Genomic DNA, 17,038 nt, shown 5'->3' on the forward strand with positions numbered 1-17,038 from the left:
AACTTTTCTTCAAGGTTTTGTAGCTAGAGCTTCTTATTTACATAACGGAGGAACAGCTACACTTTTATCTGTGAATCTGAGACGGAGTCAACTTTGCTTAAGTTTCCATTATAAGATCAACAGCTTCGGGATGTCAAGTACTTTCTTCGTCGACATGGTGGAGAAAAGAACTAACAAAAAGTAATATTGGAATAAGCAATAAAACTATCCATTGTAGAGACTGATTGCTGTTTGTGTACAATGTAGAAATTGTAAATTGTATGATTGATAATAACAGAAATTTGTTGGACATGCTTGATTTCATGAAATCTCGTGTGCTGATAAGCTTGGATATTCATCAGAATTGCTTTTTATTTCTCAAGCAGCGTATGAAGTGTTCATCGGAGTAAATGATAGTACAAACAAAAACATCATAATTGACCGCATTGTTTTACTTCTGTTTCACTCACTTCACCATGTTCCCAGAACGTATTACCAGCAGAATGAAACTTCGAAATACAGTACTGTAGGTACTGAACTTACAAGTAAAAGTTGGAAGTTACCAAAGAATCATTTAGTTTTAAAAACGTTTGCAATTATGAATATGAAATTCACTGATGATTTAGAGCTGTTAATATATTTCAAGTTATTATTTTTTCTTTAAAATTATCTGCAACTTACTTTCTAACCGCGCACGTTTGTATACCACGTTGGTTTACGTTGGCAAACATGAAGTTAAAATAAATTGTAAGTCGTAGTTTATTTCTATCAGAATTTGGAACATTCACAATAACGAACCGGACAACAAATGGCTCAATACTGACTTGACGCTTCCTTCTTCTGATGTGGATCGACAAATTGAATTTTCTGCCAACCCAACCACAAAAGGTGCCCAAGTGGAAGTGGATGATATCGTGATATCAGAAGGCGAATGTGGTATGCAATGCACACCTGTTTTGCAATGATGTCCGATTTTAAATCTTTGAATGACTACTTCCTCAACTGACATGTTACTTGGTACTGTAGTAGATTTAACTTGACTTTACAAAAGGTGTCGAGTAATTAACGGAAGGCCAGCACTATCTGTTAACTGCGTTATTGTGATTACTAAATGTATTGTTTTTTTTGTGCATGTTTGGTAGTAAATATGGACGGACCTATTTGCCTAATAAACATAAATAATAATAATAGTATAGCTGGGCAAATGAAGACTTATTTCCACAACTCCTAATAAAACGCACATTTTCTGTGGCCATTTTGAGTGCTTAAAACAATTCTGCTAATTTATTGATCTGTGATGAATTTTCGACCTGGTTCCATAAGTTTTTTCAAAATGGCTGCTAAATTTCAGGATTTTTATTGAAAAATTAATCACGATGACGTAACTAGTGCTGACAGTATTAAATAATATGTTGTTTTATAGGTTTTCGAGGTCACTGAAGCCGGAAATGAAACAATTAAAAGACTTTACTTTACGTATTATGCGCCAATCAATTAATTCATTAAAATTTTCAGAAAAACATATGACCAATATCTTTAATAACCAAATGTTATTAACTAATACTATAAAGATATTTTTTGTAAATATCTCATAAAATTGAATCATGGTGTCACTGGAGGAATAATAGAATGTCAATATCAATAAAGAGGTCATCAGTAAATAGTCAATGTTGCTGGTAAGATTTCTTTCAGGTTTCATTGCATTTTTTATTGAAATTCGTAATTCCTCGTCACTAACTTTTTTAACTTTGAATCTCCCGTCTCCTAACTTCACTCGTCTCATTTGTCTTATATTCGGAGCAATTGTCTTAAATATGAAATTTCAGTCATCAGTTGTTTTCCCGCAAGCACTGGTAAAGAATCTAAGTTGTTGGGGATCGTGGTCCTCCATGACTTTTACAGTTTTTCAACGCTTGTAGAGTTTGGTTCCCGTTTTTTGTTTAAATTCCTCTTTCTTTAATAACGCCAGTTACTTGGCGGCGTTTATCGTAGCCAAAAAGTCTCTCTCTAACGTTTTTATTTTCTTTATGCATTTATAATCTTGTTCAATGTTGTTTCGCCACAGAATCTTATGCATTGGGTAGACATTCTTATTTATTCAATCATGACGTATTTCTCTAGCCACTATTTTGCTAGCTTTTTCTTTTGTCATAGATATTTTCTGTCCTTTCAAATCCTTTTTAAATAATCCAAGCATTCTACCAATCGCTACTGCACCTAAAAATTCTTTCGTCATTCATGTCTGTAGTTCAGTTACTTATATAGCACAGATGTTATCACTACTAGCACTAGGCACTGGTCTGGAAGTACACAATAAATTACCGTAAGTTATTTTAATAACATGTAAACTGTGGAACTATGGATTTGTCCAAACTTTTAGCTGCAATATGTCAGTTTTTCAGTGAAAAAATTTGAACTTTCATCTAATAACGATCAAATTGCACAAGAATGCTTCCAATCGACTCTTATTTGACATTTTTGAGGTTAGCGATCCTGAAAACATATAAAACGATATGTCATGACTTAGTCATTTTTGGCGCCGTTTTGAAAAAAGTTACAGAACCGGGTCAGTAATTTATTTTTAGTCAAATACTTCATTATTCGTGCTCAGTGGACAAAATGGCTATGGAAAACAATCGGTTTGAAAAAAATAAATATCGGTTAGAAAAAAATATAAAATCTGTTGTAATTTTGCTTGAGAAGACCTGTTGATTGATTGATTGAATCTTTATCCTCGGACTGGGAAAGCTTCTTGCAGAGCTTAATCCTGGCAGCAGTTTCGCATACTTGTAGAGGCTTTGAATCACTGACGCAAGCCCGGTCACGGAGATTGACAGAGTGAAGTTTCCGATTGTTGAAGTTTTGAATTATTCCATCCATTAGATGCCGCTGAATGGAGAGCAGTCCTTAACGTGCGTTGCTCAAGCGCACATCCCGAGAGTCGAACCAGCGCCGCTTGATCTTGAAGCTTCTTCATTCCAGAAGTGACGCGCTAACCAATTGAGCTATCGGGACGGATCGATGTTTAAACACTTATACGAAAATGAAACCATTATTTGAAAGCAACTGGTAGAAACTGAGAAATTTAATTGCCGATTGCAAAAACGAAATCGATGTCCTCTTATTGCTGCTCAATGATCTCTCATTTGCATGTGAATAAATTTGCAAATATCTTGCAATTTTGGACTTAATTAAGTATTTTCTTTAGTTGATGAATGCCATGACACACCTTGCAAGAACGGAGCTACTTGCATCAATAGAATTGATGCTTATGAATGCCTGTGCGCGATTGGATATGAATCAAAAGATTGCACTGAGAGTAAGTAACTTAGAATGCACATGCGGCTAGTTAGGGAAAGTAATGACACTAATTTTATCAAAATCGTTTTCTGTCATAAGTTTAAAATTGTGAATTGTCATGTGACTTAAATCGTCATTTTATTTGCAATATACTAAATAAATTTTTCTTTTTTGTTTTAGCAAAAGTAATTAATCAATTAAAAGATGAAGCCTTTTAATTTTGAACTGAACGATTACTTTAATACAGTTGCCGAACGCTACTTTCAAACATACATCCCCATGATGGATAATCAGCAAATTGAAAACAAAAACGTTTTGGTTAAATGCTCGTCATTTGAATTTGAATTTAGTTTCCTTCAGGTACCTTAAAGTCTCTCAACACGGCCTGATAGATCATTCAAATATATTTTCCACTACAGTCTGTGTTTTACGCTAAAGGCAATTACAATTTTAGTTGATTACTCTGACTTACAAATAGCCCATGCACTTGCATATGTTTACATTGCCTCGCTTTTCAATATTGCTGTAAGATTAAACTCAACTAAAGCAGCAGCAACATTTTCATTTTGATGGTCACTTGAAAGATATCCTAAGAATGCAAAGGTCCAATATCTTACATTGAGTTTCGCGTTTAGCAGCGTAATCGTAGTTTAATTTACAAAAATGTAGATTCAAACGATCATTCACAATTATAAACTTGAAAAAATCTGCACATTTAGTAGTAAACATCAATTTTAAGATTTAAGTTTTTCACTTTCAACGCTGAGCATGACATCTTGGATTGTTTTCCATCATCGCCATCATCATTTGTTATCAGTATTGAGTTTTTTCTCATCGTGCATATATATATGTCTACACTCATTTGCCTGGGTTCAAATACCTAAGTATACACATATAACTGTTTTCACATTCGGCAATTATAACATTCCAATGGCGTGGCCAATTTCGTTTCAAATCGCCTTTACTTTCATCGAGAATTTGCCAATTGAAAGTTGAATGAAGACAGAGGAAGTTGGTTAGCGCGGGTGCTGCACGCGAGTGCCTAAACTCCAAAGTAAGCGGGTCAACTTCGACACTACCTTGCTGCGAACCGTATACATTTACTGTTTACTGTCTCTGTCAGCTGCATATAGACAAGTGTTAAGAGTCCCTACAGTTCGCGAGAAACCATTCAAGAAAACTTGGCTATGTTTTCGGGATTAATCAACGACATTGAAATGTTTGAATGTGAATGCTCTCTCGTATTTTCGTTCACTTCATCTAAATCTTCACACACAGGGAATAAATCTTAACACCAACAAAGAGCTTAGCAAGTTTATTTGCGTTCAGTAATAACATGCGATGTACCTGACACACCCAAGCATGGGTATCTTCCTAATGGTCAAGCCGCAATTCAAGCTGGAAACGAAATTACCTATCAATGTAACGACGGATACCGTATTTCTGGCCAGGCTACTCTGCTGTGTAGAAATGACAAGACATGGTCAGCACCAGTTCCGGAGTGCGTAGGTGAGTTAGAGAAGCTGCATTGTGGCAAATGGCACTGTACGACAATGCATAACTACTTTGGTTCAAAATATTATATAAAAAAAACTGTCTATAGCATTTAGACTTATCTAAAAACATAAACAGAGAGTTTTAATTATTCAGGTCAATCTTGCTTTTACTTTATCGTTTTAGTTCTTACGTGTACCTCCAACTCACTTCCTCCAAATGTTCACATTCAACCCTTGAAGCCAAATTGGCTTCCTGGAGCCGAAGTGACGTATTCTTGTGATGACGACTATAAGTTGATTGGAACACCAACAGCAACTTGTCAATCAAATGGGGAATGGTCAAACATCAACATCCGATGCGAAAGTTTGTCCAAAATAAAACCTTAAAATGTCTTTCAGTTACACCAATGAACTAAATTGTTGATGCATTCCAGTTGTATATTGTATTTTATTTGATTTTTTAAAAACACTTGTCACACACTTATGTTTCTGTAGAAACTTTTGTATAAGGTATAATTAACTTATTGAAGTATCAGAGCAGTGGATTTTAACCTTTGTAATATTGTTGTCCATGAGAAGAGCGTGGTAGATGTCAATTAGTATTTTTTTGGCAAATGCCATGTTACAGCTTGCAGTCAATTAAATTATAAAACACAAAAAGGACTTTATTAATACTATTCCAATGCCAAGTAAGCCTAACAGACGTACAGTACTGTTTTTAAACCATCAAATCTAAATCTTGCATCATTGTCAATCCCAAGCTTGTATCGAAGTTTTGTTTTTATAGATGTTATTGCAGAAAATCACACTTCATAGAAATAAGTTGACAAATTGTTAAAAGAAAAAAAGGCCTTTCCTGAAAAAATTGAGTGTTCTTTTTAATTCATAAATTTGTTATAAATTTTCTTGCCAAGTCGCTGTTACAATTTGTATCTTCATGCAGTCGAAAAAGTTACTAGTCATCACTGATACAATCTTTTTGATGGGAAATGAACTCGCAACTCACATGCTTTATAATGTCGTTTTTCAGTTGTAAGAAAGTAATTTGCGATGATAATAACTGTTGGTTCAAATGGTTAACGAGTAGCGGCACACTGAGTAAAGTTACATTTCATATTAGCCCTTTCAATCATGAATTATTTTTTTTCACTTTTTTTATTATTTTTTGTGTAATTCTGGGTAAATTGAGTACACTGAACATGATTAACCACATTTTGTATTCCAAAAATTTTTACTTTGGCAGAAATTGCTTGTATCATATATGATACAATATGACTACATGGGTGCAAAATGACAAAATTGTGTCTTACAACAAAACACAGGATATGTAAGAAATGATAACATTTTAGCTTACATTTATAGCTTAGAAAGCTTACATTGCATTTACTACCAAACTGCAAAACATTATAACTTGTTTTTTTTTGCATTTTGCAACCCCCCTGCAGGCAGCTCTCCCCCAAAATTTTACCAAGCATTGGCTAAAAAGCCTTTGGCTTACCCAAAAAACGGAGCAAATAGCAGAAAATGATCCTAACAAACATGTTACATACACACATTAGATATACAATGAATGGAAGTGATGAAAACAGTTTCTATTTTAGCTCAAACATGCATTTTATGCAAAATTTTGATGTGCAACAAGTACCTTTCTTTTTATTTTCCACAACCATTGAGTCATTCTGTATCATATTTGATACACATGTCAAAAAGTACCAATAATTTATGAGAATGTAGTCCAATACCTGCTAAATAACATGGTACAAAGTCTCTAATGTCCCCCCACTACAAATCGAAACATTTCAAGCTGTACAGATGGAAATACAGGGCTAAGTTGACATGCACATTAGGGTGGCTCGTTTTTAAAAATTTTTTTTTAATTCTCTCAGGGTAGTGGGGAAATGGTGCCAATGAGTGAGAAAACGCTTATGACAAAATTTAAGATTCGTAAAAAATTGTCTTCAGCCTCCTCATAGGGCCCAAAAATCGAAAAATGGGGTCAAAAACGCATTTTTTTTCAAAAATATTTTTAGTTTGGGTAGATACAATATTGTTTAGATATACCTAATTAGCCTAAGAAAAAAAATTGGAGTCATTTGAACTATTCCTTCAGCTTCCTCACAGCTTCTGAAAATTTCGCATTTTTGTTTGTGATTACATGATACATAATTGCGTTAGACATTTTGCCAGCTATAAAACGTCATTGTATTTCTCTTTATAGACCTGCTCTGAGCTGTTGCGTCATTTTTTAATGAAATTGGGTTAAATTGGTAGGAAAAAGTGACGTCTTTTATTTGAATTTATGTCACCGACGAAGTTTGTAGTTATGTAACCACAAACAATAATGCTAAATTTTCAACAAAATGAAAATTTTCAGAAGTTGTGAGGAAGCTGAAGAAATAGTTCAAATGACTTCAGTTTTTTTTTTTTAGGTTATTTAGATATATCTAAACAATATTGTATCTAACCAAACTACAAATTTTTTTGAACAAAATTGCGTTTTTGACCCCATTTTTCGATTTTTGGGCCTCATGAAGAGGCTGAAGACAATTTGTTACGAATCTCAAATTTTGTCATGATTGTTTTCTCACTCATTGGCACCATTTCCCCACTACCCCGAGAGAATTTAAAAAAAAAAGTTCAAAAACGAGCCATCCTAATGCACATAGCCTAAGTCAACAACCTTGTACTTTGACCACCAGTAATTCTTGCCAAGCAGGAAATCACTCGTCACACTTGATTGAATTTCATTTCCACACTCATTCAGACATGATACCAAGTTAGTTGACAAATAAAAAATAATAAGGGGCTGTAGAACAAGACTTTGAAAAATGTATCATTATATGATACAAGATGAATGAAAAGGTTAGAATATTAACATTGATATCTTGCCTATACACACAAGTTGTGCAGAAAAGCTGACGGAAAATATAATCCGGGTATGTAAAAAAAAAGTTCTAAAAGTAGCCGTGGCTCAAAAAATTCGAGCAATCCTGATCGCAATAACCGCTTCAGCTTGTATCATACAATGCTACTATTACCAGCAACTCTACTTAAGTATTGCCTACCATACACGCAAACCGAAGATACGATGATGTCACAGAAGACGTGGTGTTTATTGAAAGAAAACGATACATTACGTCAATCTAAAATTTATTTAATTTATATTCTTTATATGTGTATGTTGAAATAAAGGAAATAATAAAAATCCAAGTATGCAACTTTTAAATATAATTTCAATTATTAATTTTCCATCATTTCAGTTCTTCCTGGAAGAGGAACATGCCCATTTGGTTATGTTTGGAATCAACCTTATTGCCTCAAAGTATTCAATAAAGAAGTGACTTATAAATCTGCCGAAGAAGCATGCCAAAGAGAAAGAGCACTTTTGCCTATCATACTTTACAAACAGGTGCAGAAGAAAGTCAACGACTTGCTGAAAGCCAATGGAGTTCACGGAAATTACTGGATTGGTCTCAAATACCGACAAGAAAAAAACACATTTACTTGGAAAAATGGAAATAGTGTTTCGAATTTCAACAACTTTGATGGTTATAATGATTTCACAAACCCACAAAAAGGCTGCGTGGCTACGACGCTGCCAAATAATCGTTGGAAGCAAAAATCTTGTAATGAGAAACACAAATATGTTTGCATGAAATGGGATAGTAATGTGCGTTCTTTCAATTTTGCGAGTACAGATGTGAACTTCAACGGATTGTACGTTCCTGTCCTTGGGATTGTCAGCAAAAACCGTCCAATTTATTTTCTAAAGAGCGGTCGAGATAGTTCAAAAGTGTATAGAATCTACGCAGACAAAGGTAAAAGTTATTTGTGTTAAATTTTCTTTGTGTTTGTTTTGGTAGTATTTGCGCCAAGTTACAACCTTTTTGTTACTTTTTCTGTCGGATGGTTTTTTAACTTAAGATTAATGTGGCCAAGTAGATTTTCTCATACATTTTCAAGAGAAGTGTCCCCTGCGTGATGGTGTTTTAACTATGCAGGACATTGCTTTAGGCCTAGCTAAATTCATATTATATAATCTTATTTTTTTGTCGGCTGAAATTATATCAAATTATATATCATATGTACCACAAATGTAAACTTAATTAGTTTATTATTGATCTAAGAGTTTGTGCTCTTCTTTGGCTTTGAATAACCTTCGTCAGGCGACATAGGTACAATAGGTACAATTACACCTTCATATATGTTGCATGAAAATCAGCATGGATATACCTTCTGTATGGTTCTGACTGGTCCAAACATTTCAATACAATACTGAGACATGTGCTATTATGATTGTTGGTAGTTGCTATGTCTGTTGAAACCAGAAGCGGAAGCAACGTAAAACTATGAAAACCTGTGTGATTTGCGTCCAATCTGTTTGCAACGAACATTCACGTGCAAAGACAACTTGTGTTATTTTTTAAAAAATAAATGAAAAAACTTCCTAAATTATTGTTGAAATTGTAAATAAGGTGTTTCGTATTCTTTTGTTGTAACAAAAAATATTTTTTCAAAAATAAACATTGCGTTTTTTCCCCTTATTAAATCCATACAAAATAATTTGTGCCAATGCTGCATGTTAAGGGTATAAAAACAACTTGGCCTTTTATCTCGAACAAAATATTGTTTTCTGAAATGTGGCCAACGCAATACGCAATCTAATTCAAATGTGTGGAGATTTTAGGAAATTTCGGCTTCTAGAAAAAAAGTTATCACAATTTAAAAACGTAAAAGTTACAACTATTGTGACTATACCGCCAAACGAAGACTAAATGCATTTTATGTCTAGATTTTCGATGGATTGCAACAAGAGGAGGAGACGTTATTTATTTTTCACAATCAAATGTAAACACTCCACAAGAAATAAAAAGTCCCTGGATAGTGAATGCATATTTTTTGAACTGGTTTCACTGGATATATGTAACCATCGTCTCTTACAGTATGTAATGTTACTTGTTTTTCACTTGCGGAAATTGTAATCATTGTTACTTTTACAAAGATGTTGATAAATGGCTTCTGTAGTTTACGCCGAATCATAAAGTTCAGGTATAGAAAGATTAGAATAACCTGCCGAAAGGAAATTGTTGCACCCTGAGTGAACGTTAGTCGTATTCATCAACCGCCAGCTTTGGCCAGGTGTTGAATCAGGATTTTGTAGTTAATAGTAGATTTTTTCTTCATCACACAGTCAGAAAAAATAAACTTAACTTTTGCATCTTTTCAACGTCTAGTGACATTGAAACGGTGTAAAAATGGCAACTTTTGCTAGCTGAGTAAGCCATACTACTGTACACTGCGGCTATCGAAATAGTTTGACTGTTTAATAAAAAAAAGTTGATTCCTACTGTAATTGCAATGCAAGTCACACATACAGTACAGTACTTTTGATGATTGATATCTTGTGCAAGAATAATAATTCAAATACGCGATGTTTAGTTATGAATATCTCATGGTGTGTATGGGTTATAGGCAAATTGTTCGCAAGCAATTGTTCGTAAAGCAATTCTTCGTAAACCGTTTTTCGTAAAACAATTGTTCGTAAACTGTTGTTCGTAAAATGAAATCCGTAAACAATTCTTCGTAAAGCATTTCTTCGTATACATCAAATTTCAACTGCATGCACGAAAAAATGTTTTAGGAAGAGTTGTTTTACGAAGAATTAAGTTTACGAACAATTGTTTTACGAAAAATTGCTTACGAAGAATTGCTTTACGAAAAATTGCTTACGAAGAATTGCTTCACGAAAAATTGCTTACGAACAATTTGTCGGACACCGTGTGTATGAGCGCTGCTTTTAGTTAATGTACTTTTACTATGAGAAAAATCAAGTCTCAATTTTTTATCACTAAGGCCGATGGTCAAAATGGGGCGATTGGGGACCATGTTCTCTCACTTGTGGAACAGGGCACCAAGAAATTAGCAGAACGTGCCTTGATGTCAGTTATGATGAAATATTTTGCAAGGATCCAAAAACTCTCAGGAGGAAATGCAATACCGATAATTGCCCTGTTGTAGGTGAGGTCTGCTTCTCATTGTTTTGTTAGGTCCAATTTTATTTTTTCGATATTAAGTTAAAATAATTTTATGTTGAATCAATGTGAAATAATTTAACCTGAAAGTTCTTAACTTTTGGAAAAATGCAAAAAAAAATAGAAGTATTAAACATCAAGTAAAAATCTAATCTGCTTCCAGGCACTGTCAATAGTAATGTTTAAACCTATTTTTTCTTTCATAGACAATCCTTGTTTACCAAACCCTTGTCGCAACAAAGGAACTTGTGAAAAAGTTGGTCAGACTTACACCTGCAAGTGTGGGTTGGATTGGAGTGGATTGCAATGCTCTGAGTGTAAGACCATCAAGATAACTTTTGCTACATTGCGCATTTTGTTTCGTTAAGTCAGTAGTTTCCAACCGGGGTGCCGCGGCACACTGGGGAGCTGCAAACAATTTCTCATATTCAGTTTAATCTGTCTTTAATTTTTTCAAAATAAAAAGCAAAATAATCATTCCATTGATTACACAGCATCTCGAATCTTTGGTAAAAAAATTGAAAATTACTCTCCAAAGTTGTGAAACGAAAATTATGTATGGTTATTAGACAAGAGATCTTTTTTCATCACCGGACTCTCATGTTATTTTGAACCTCAACGAGGAAGAAGAACTAATAGACGTGCGTAATGACGGAAATATTGAGCTATTACACGGGAAAGTGCCGTTCGATTAGTTCTGGATAAAAATTTAAAATGAATTTCATAGGAGAAAATAGCATTGTCAATTTTACTACATTTTTCTACATCATACCAATGCGAGATTTGATTTTCCGTTTTGACAAACATCAAAACAAAAAGTAGAAAGGCTAATTATAGTCAAAGAAGAAATGAGGGTAACTTTATTGAATGTGCATGCAGATGCAAGAAGAATTTGCACGAGAAATCAAGAACAAATTACACCCTAACATAGAAATAAACAAACCGATTTTTTTTTCAAAATGCCGTTTCACATTGCCATTCAATATCTAAGTGAAATTGCTGTGTTAGGCTTATGTTGATTTCTCAAAGTGTTATTATTAATTCACTTTACTAAAGGTACAACAAACAAACTTGCCCATTTTTCTCCACCCCACACCAGACCTGAAAGCCAAGCAGAGAAGCTATGTGAATACCATTTTTAAATCATTGGTATGAAACATTTAAGGATTGCTCCAACTAACTGCTGCATTAGAAATGAAAGATCGTTGGTCTTCCATAGAGTGCCACCAAATCTGTTTCTCCTGATGAATAAGTTCGAAAAATACACATTATGAGTGCATTGAAGACCACTCTACTTTTATTGCTGATTTTTCATAGCTAAACCATTTTTTTGCCCAGCAATTTTTGGCATTTGATTTTAGATTTAACATAAACCCAAATATTTGAAAAATTGCTATGAAAGATCTATCAACCTCTTGCAATGAATCGTGAAAAACGTTAAACGTGGGCAAGAATTTTAGGATATTTCTTCCTACTTGGTTGATATCACAATATAATTACGTCATTCTGTAATCAACATTTGCATTCACATTCTATGGGCAACAATCTTTCAATTGTTAAGAACATTGGCTAACTTATCTCGATTATACAGACAACCCCTGTAAAAGAAATCCATGCAACAATAATGGAGTCTGCAGTGTTGCTGAGGATTCATATTCTTGTGCCTGTACTCGCCGTTGGACGGGACCAACCTGTGCTAAACGTAGAGAAGTTTTTTCATACTAATCGTTATAAGTTAGTAACTCAGTACAACTATTTTCCTCCCCGATAGCTCAGTTGGTGAAGCGCCCAACTTTTTGCAAGAAGAATATTCAAGATCAAGAAGCGCTGGTTCGACTCTCGGTGTGTGCGCTTGAATAACGTATTTCAGGAACTGCTCTCCATTCGGCGGCATCTAATAGATTGAATAACTCACAGGCAACAACACTTCACTATGTGAAGCAGGTAACCGAGCATGCGTCAGTAGCTCAAAGTTTCTACAAGTATTCAAAACGGTATTGATTAAGGCCATGAATTTTTCAATTCGAAGATAAACCTTCCAACAATTCATCAATTGATAGAGCAAGTTCTTGGTAAAGTAATAGCTCATACAAATAACTGTTCCTGTTTATTCGACTCGTGTTTGGTTAGATCCTAGCATGAAGTGTTTTGGCCTACTAAAGCTACCGCTACTAACATAAATCACCACAGTCCAAAGTAAGGTGACCGTTGATTTATTAAGAAAAATATGAGGCTAGTTGAATATCAACTTTTTTCCATTAGATTAATTTCAACAGCTAATCTAAACATATTTCTTCATTTTATTTTTCTGGAAGAGAGATAGGGTTAGGTACGAGACGATCACTTTTTTGTTATGAACTATGTTGGTTGAAGTTACATGCCAAACAAGTTACACATTGATTCACATCGTTTCAGTGCGGAATGTCTGTTTTTTCAATGAGACTCTCGTCAATGCTGGTGTTGTGATTGAAGGAGTATCCGAAGAAGTCAAAGCAGGTTCCAGGTTCAACGTCGCTTGCCGAGACCAAGAACAAACTTCAAGAATATCAAACGTGTTGTGTCTCAGTGGGGGAGTTTGGAGGCCCGACTATACTAGACTGAAATGCAGATGAACTTAAAATATAACGCTCCATTTTTTTCAAATCTGAAATGGATATCAATGAAAGTTCTATATTTTCTGTAAATAATTTTTCATTAAATTTATGTTTTTATTGTTGAACATATTTTGTTGAAGAATTCGTTTACAGTTAAAATGATGCTTTTAAGTTTCCGCCATCATTTTACTTTGATACGAAGATTAATGATATTTCCACTTGGTAGATTAAGGGAATTGGATTTTGAGGCTAAAGATTCCAAAATAATTGTATATCTTGATTTCGACAATGCACTTTCACACTAATTGTAATTTCATCTACAATCAAAATGTTTGTATTATTTATATATAAACTAGAATATTGAAATTAATCTAAGAAAATATCAATGTCTTTCATGATCAAGTCATAAGTGTTTAGAGATAGATTCGTTCACTGTTTTATAGTGAACTATTGCATGCTTTTGTTACTTGAGGCCAGCAACATCTTTCTGTACAGTTTAATTTAATTTCATTTTCGATCATTAATGCAAAAATGATCCTTTGTATGCGATGGCAGAGGTCTGAAAGGAGATAGAAGCGTTAAAAGGCGAACTTAAAAACCTGCTCCAGAAGTAAAAGTTATTTTTGCTTTGATAGTCATATTGAAGAATTCTTTACTATTAAATGAAGCTTTTAAAATTCTGTAATCACTTTACTTTGATGCGAAGATTCATGATGTTTCCACTTGGTAGAATAAGGTAATATGATTCTGAGGCTAAAGTTTCCAAAATAATTCTAAATCTTGATTTCGACAATGCACTTTCACAGTAATTGTGATTTCTTCTACAATGAAAATGTTTGCATTATTTATGTGTAAACTAGAATATTAAAATTAATCTACGAAATTATCAATGTCTTTACTATTGAAAAGATGTTAAAGTCATAGAGAGGATCAGGCACTAAGACACTTCCTTCTATGGGCGATCACAAATCTAGGAGATAGCTAGTCGTCGATGGTATAAAGATTGACTTCGAGCAAAAACTTTAGAGTATCAATGTTTTTCATGAATAATTCATAAGTTTAAAGATAGATTCGTTCACTGTATATATAATGAACTATTGCATGCTTTTGTTACTTGAGGCCAGCAACATTTTTCTGCACAGTTCAATTTAAATTCATTTCGGTTCATCAATGCAAAAATGACCCTTTGTATACGATGGCAGAGGTCTGAAAGGAGATAGAAGCGTTAAAAGGCGAACTTAAAAGCCTGCTCCAGACTTAAAAGTTAGTTTTGCTTTGATGGTCAGAAGTAAAAGTAAATTGAGCTGAACTAAAAGGTATATGGAAATTATTTAGCAGAGTTTTAATTTGAATGGACTTTCAAAGTATGATAGTACTTTGGTGGATCATTTTCTTTTGAGGAGAAAGTTTTTGTTTAAAGATATTTGTTGAAAATACTGAGATTAGATTCTTGTACTGACTGTAAACAAGTAGTTCATACCAAGTCACATCAAAATCACATTGCCTGATCACTTTGTCAGTCTATTTACGGCAGTCAGTTCTTCAAGGACTTAGTATTTTTTCGAGCGTTTTGATAGTCAGTTGCAAGATGTTGCTCTCCAGGCACAGGAGGTTACATTTGCACGTTTTGTTCGTCTTCACACTATTTTTACATCTCTTTGTTTTTACCACTATTTCTTTTTGTTGCGTTCTCACTACATTTTTTTTGTTGCGTTTTTGCTGTGTTATTTTGTTTACTTAACAGTGATGAACTGTTTTATCAGCATCGACAACGCACGGTACAAACGAATTGACACGGCAAGAAGAACACAATAAACAGTCAGGTCAGAGACTTCAAAGAACCGGCCTGCAACACTCACGGCTACAGGAAGTGGCGTGATTTTTGGGGAGGGAGTAGCGATGTACCCGAGGGAGGTCCATCGGTTTAGGCCGCCGGAGCCAGGATGGGGAGTCGTGGTACATGCGGAATGAGAGTGTGGACCAAACGTCTGTAGGACCCGTCCGCAACATTTAGAATAAGGGCTACGGGCCAGGGAGACAAACTTAACTTTCCGCAATCAAAAAAGTTATTGAGGCTTTTGGGTTAATTTACCAGTGTTCATTTGACCTTCAGAGCAATTAAAGTTTGACACCTCTGCTCTAGGTGCTAGCAGCTCAGTGGCCGAGTTTAAATTTAAAATTTAATATAAATTGACTTGTTATTTTTAATGCTTGGGCCTTCAAGAATATTATCAAACATTAAAGTGTTCAGTCAAAGATTGGTTAAGTCAATACAAACTTGTTCTAATTATCATTACAAAATACTGCGTCAAAATATCCTTCACAAACTACAAGTGCAATCTGGGGTATAGAAAATAAGAATCATGTTGTTTTTATTTTTGAATTGATGGAGATTATTATTGTCATCTTGTTCATCTGCATCCCAGTCTCGTAAAGTCAGGTCTCCAAACTCCCCCACTGAGACATAACGGGTTTGATGTTCTTGTTCTCGGCCGGCAACATTGAATCTGGAGCCAGGTTTGACTTCTTCAGGTACTCTTTCAATTACAACACTAGGATGGACAAGAGTTTGATGCAAACATTCCGCACTGAAACAAATGCACATAATTAACTTGGCGTAAAACATAAACCAACATATACATATCGCTCCATCGCAAACATCTCATCTTTTCTGACGTAGCTGCGTAAACAACTTGTATTTTTCTTTTGAAAGTGCATGAGCATGCAGTTTAATTCAAACAATATCATTGCATATTCAAGTAAGAAGTAAAGCATCTCATAGTTTATATTCCATACTCGGGACGAATGAGGCCATCGAACACTTTTGGTGCGGCCCACTCTGCATTGTTAACTTTGAAATAATTCACAATTCCAGTAAGCTACATATATTTTTTACAGGTTTAGAAAAATAAAATTCACTCTGAAATTGCTCAAAAAGTCGAAAAAAGGTCATCAAAATTCACACGACTTTTTAGCACTACTTTCAGTGGACGTCGCAATAATAGCGACGTTCACGTACCGTCCTGCCATTTTATTGCATGCAAAAAATTCCTATTGTTACACCAAAATCACATTGTCCATTCACGTATTGTATCATTCATTCATTTTATTTTTTGTCATTAGCGCGTCCGGGACAAAAAAGATATTACTAACTACAATAGTTGATATGGACCGTTGATGAACGGGAAAGGGTGATGACGCTTGTAAACAAACTTTTATAGTTATAGGTTATTGTAAGGTCGGTCAGAGAGCAATGGTCAACCAATGATGCGTCTAAAAAAAATAAATGATCAGGTTACTGAAGCATATAAATCTTTTTTGAGCACTAAAGCAAGCTTTTTATTCAACGGCATCAAGTGGGTAGAATAATTTCTTTGTAACAACATTTCAACAACAATCGGAATATTTACCCTGTCAATCTGGGTTACCGGCCCTGCTTCAGTGTCGGTGACCGGCCCTGCTTCAGACTCTACGAGTAGGCCTATGCAAAACTGCAAGAAATAACTTCTCAGAGGTTTTGTCAGTTTGCAGATAAACATTCAAAACTGATCATGCAGTAAATCAAGCAGTAAAAGATCTAAAATCGCTAAATTTTTGCCATTCTGGACAACTTTGATGATGCAGTAAAGCATGCGGA

At 34.5% G+C, this 17,038-nt stretch overlaps 1 protein-coding gene across 2 annotated transcripts; it reads left to right on the forward strand.

The window, feature by feature from the left end:
* The first annotated feature begins 94 nt into the window (after nt 1-94).
* Nucleotides 95-14,281, forward strand: LOC145769272 (uncharacterized). Of its 2 annotated transcripts, XM_082580856.1 has the most exons (11): nt 95-180; nt 752-915; nt 3,188-3,298; nt 4,609-4,788; nt 4,960-5,139; nt 8,036-8,593; nt 9,568-9,717; nt 10,629-10,793; nt 11,014-11,124; nt 12,399-12,509; nt 13,223-14,281. In XM_082580856.1, the coding sequence occupies exons 1-11, from the start codon at nt 131-133 to the stop codon at nt 13,417-13,419; spliced, it is 1,977 nt and encodes a 658-aa protein (XP_082436982.1). In that variant the 5' UTR covers nt 95-130; the 3' UTR covers nt 13,420-14,281. The 2 variants fall into 2 exon arrangements, with proteins under 2 accessions (XP_082436982.1, XP_082436983.1); XM_082580857.1 differs by lacking the exon at nt 12,399-12,509.
* Nucleotides 14,282-17,038: the final 2,757 nt, after the last annotated feature.

The sequence above is a fragment of the Aplidium turbinatum genome, chromosome 4 (assembly GCF_918807975.1).
Source record: "Aplidium turbinatum chromosome 4, kaAplTurb1.1, whole genome shotgun sequence".
NCBI classification, from domain to species: Eukaryota; Metazoa; Chordata; class Ascidiacea; order Aplousobranchia; family Polyclinidae; genus Aplidium; species Aplidium turbinatum.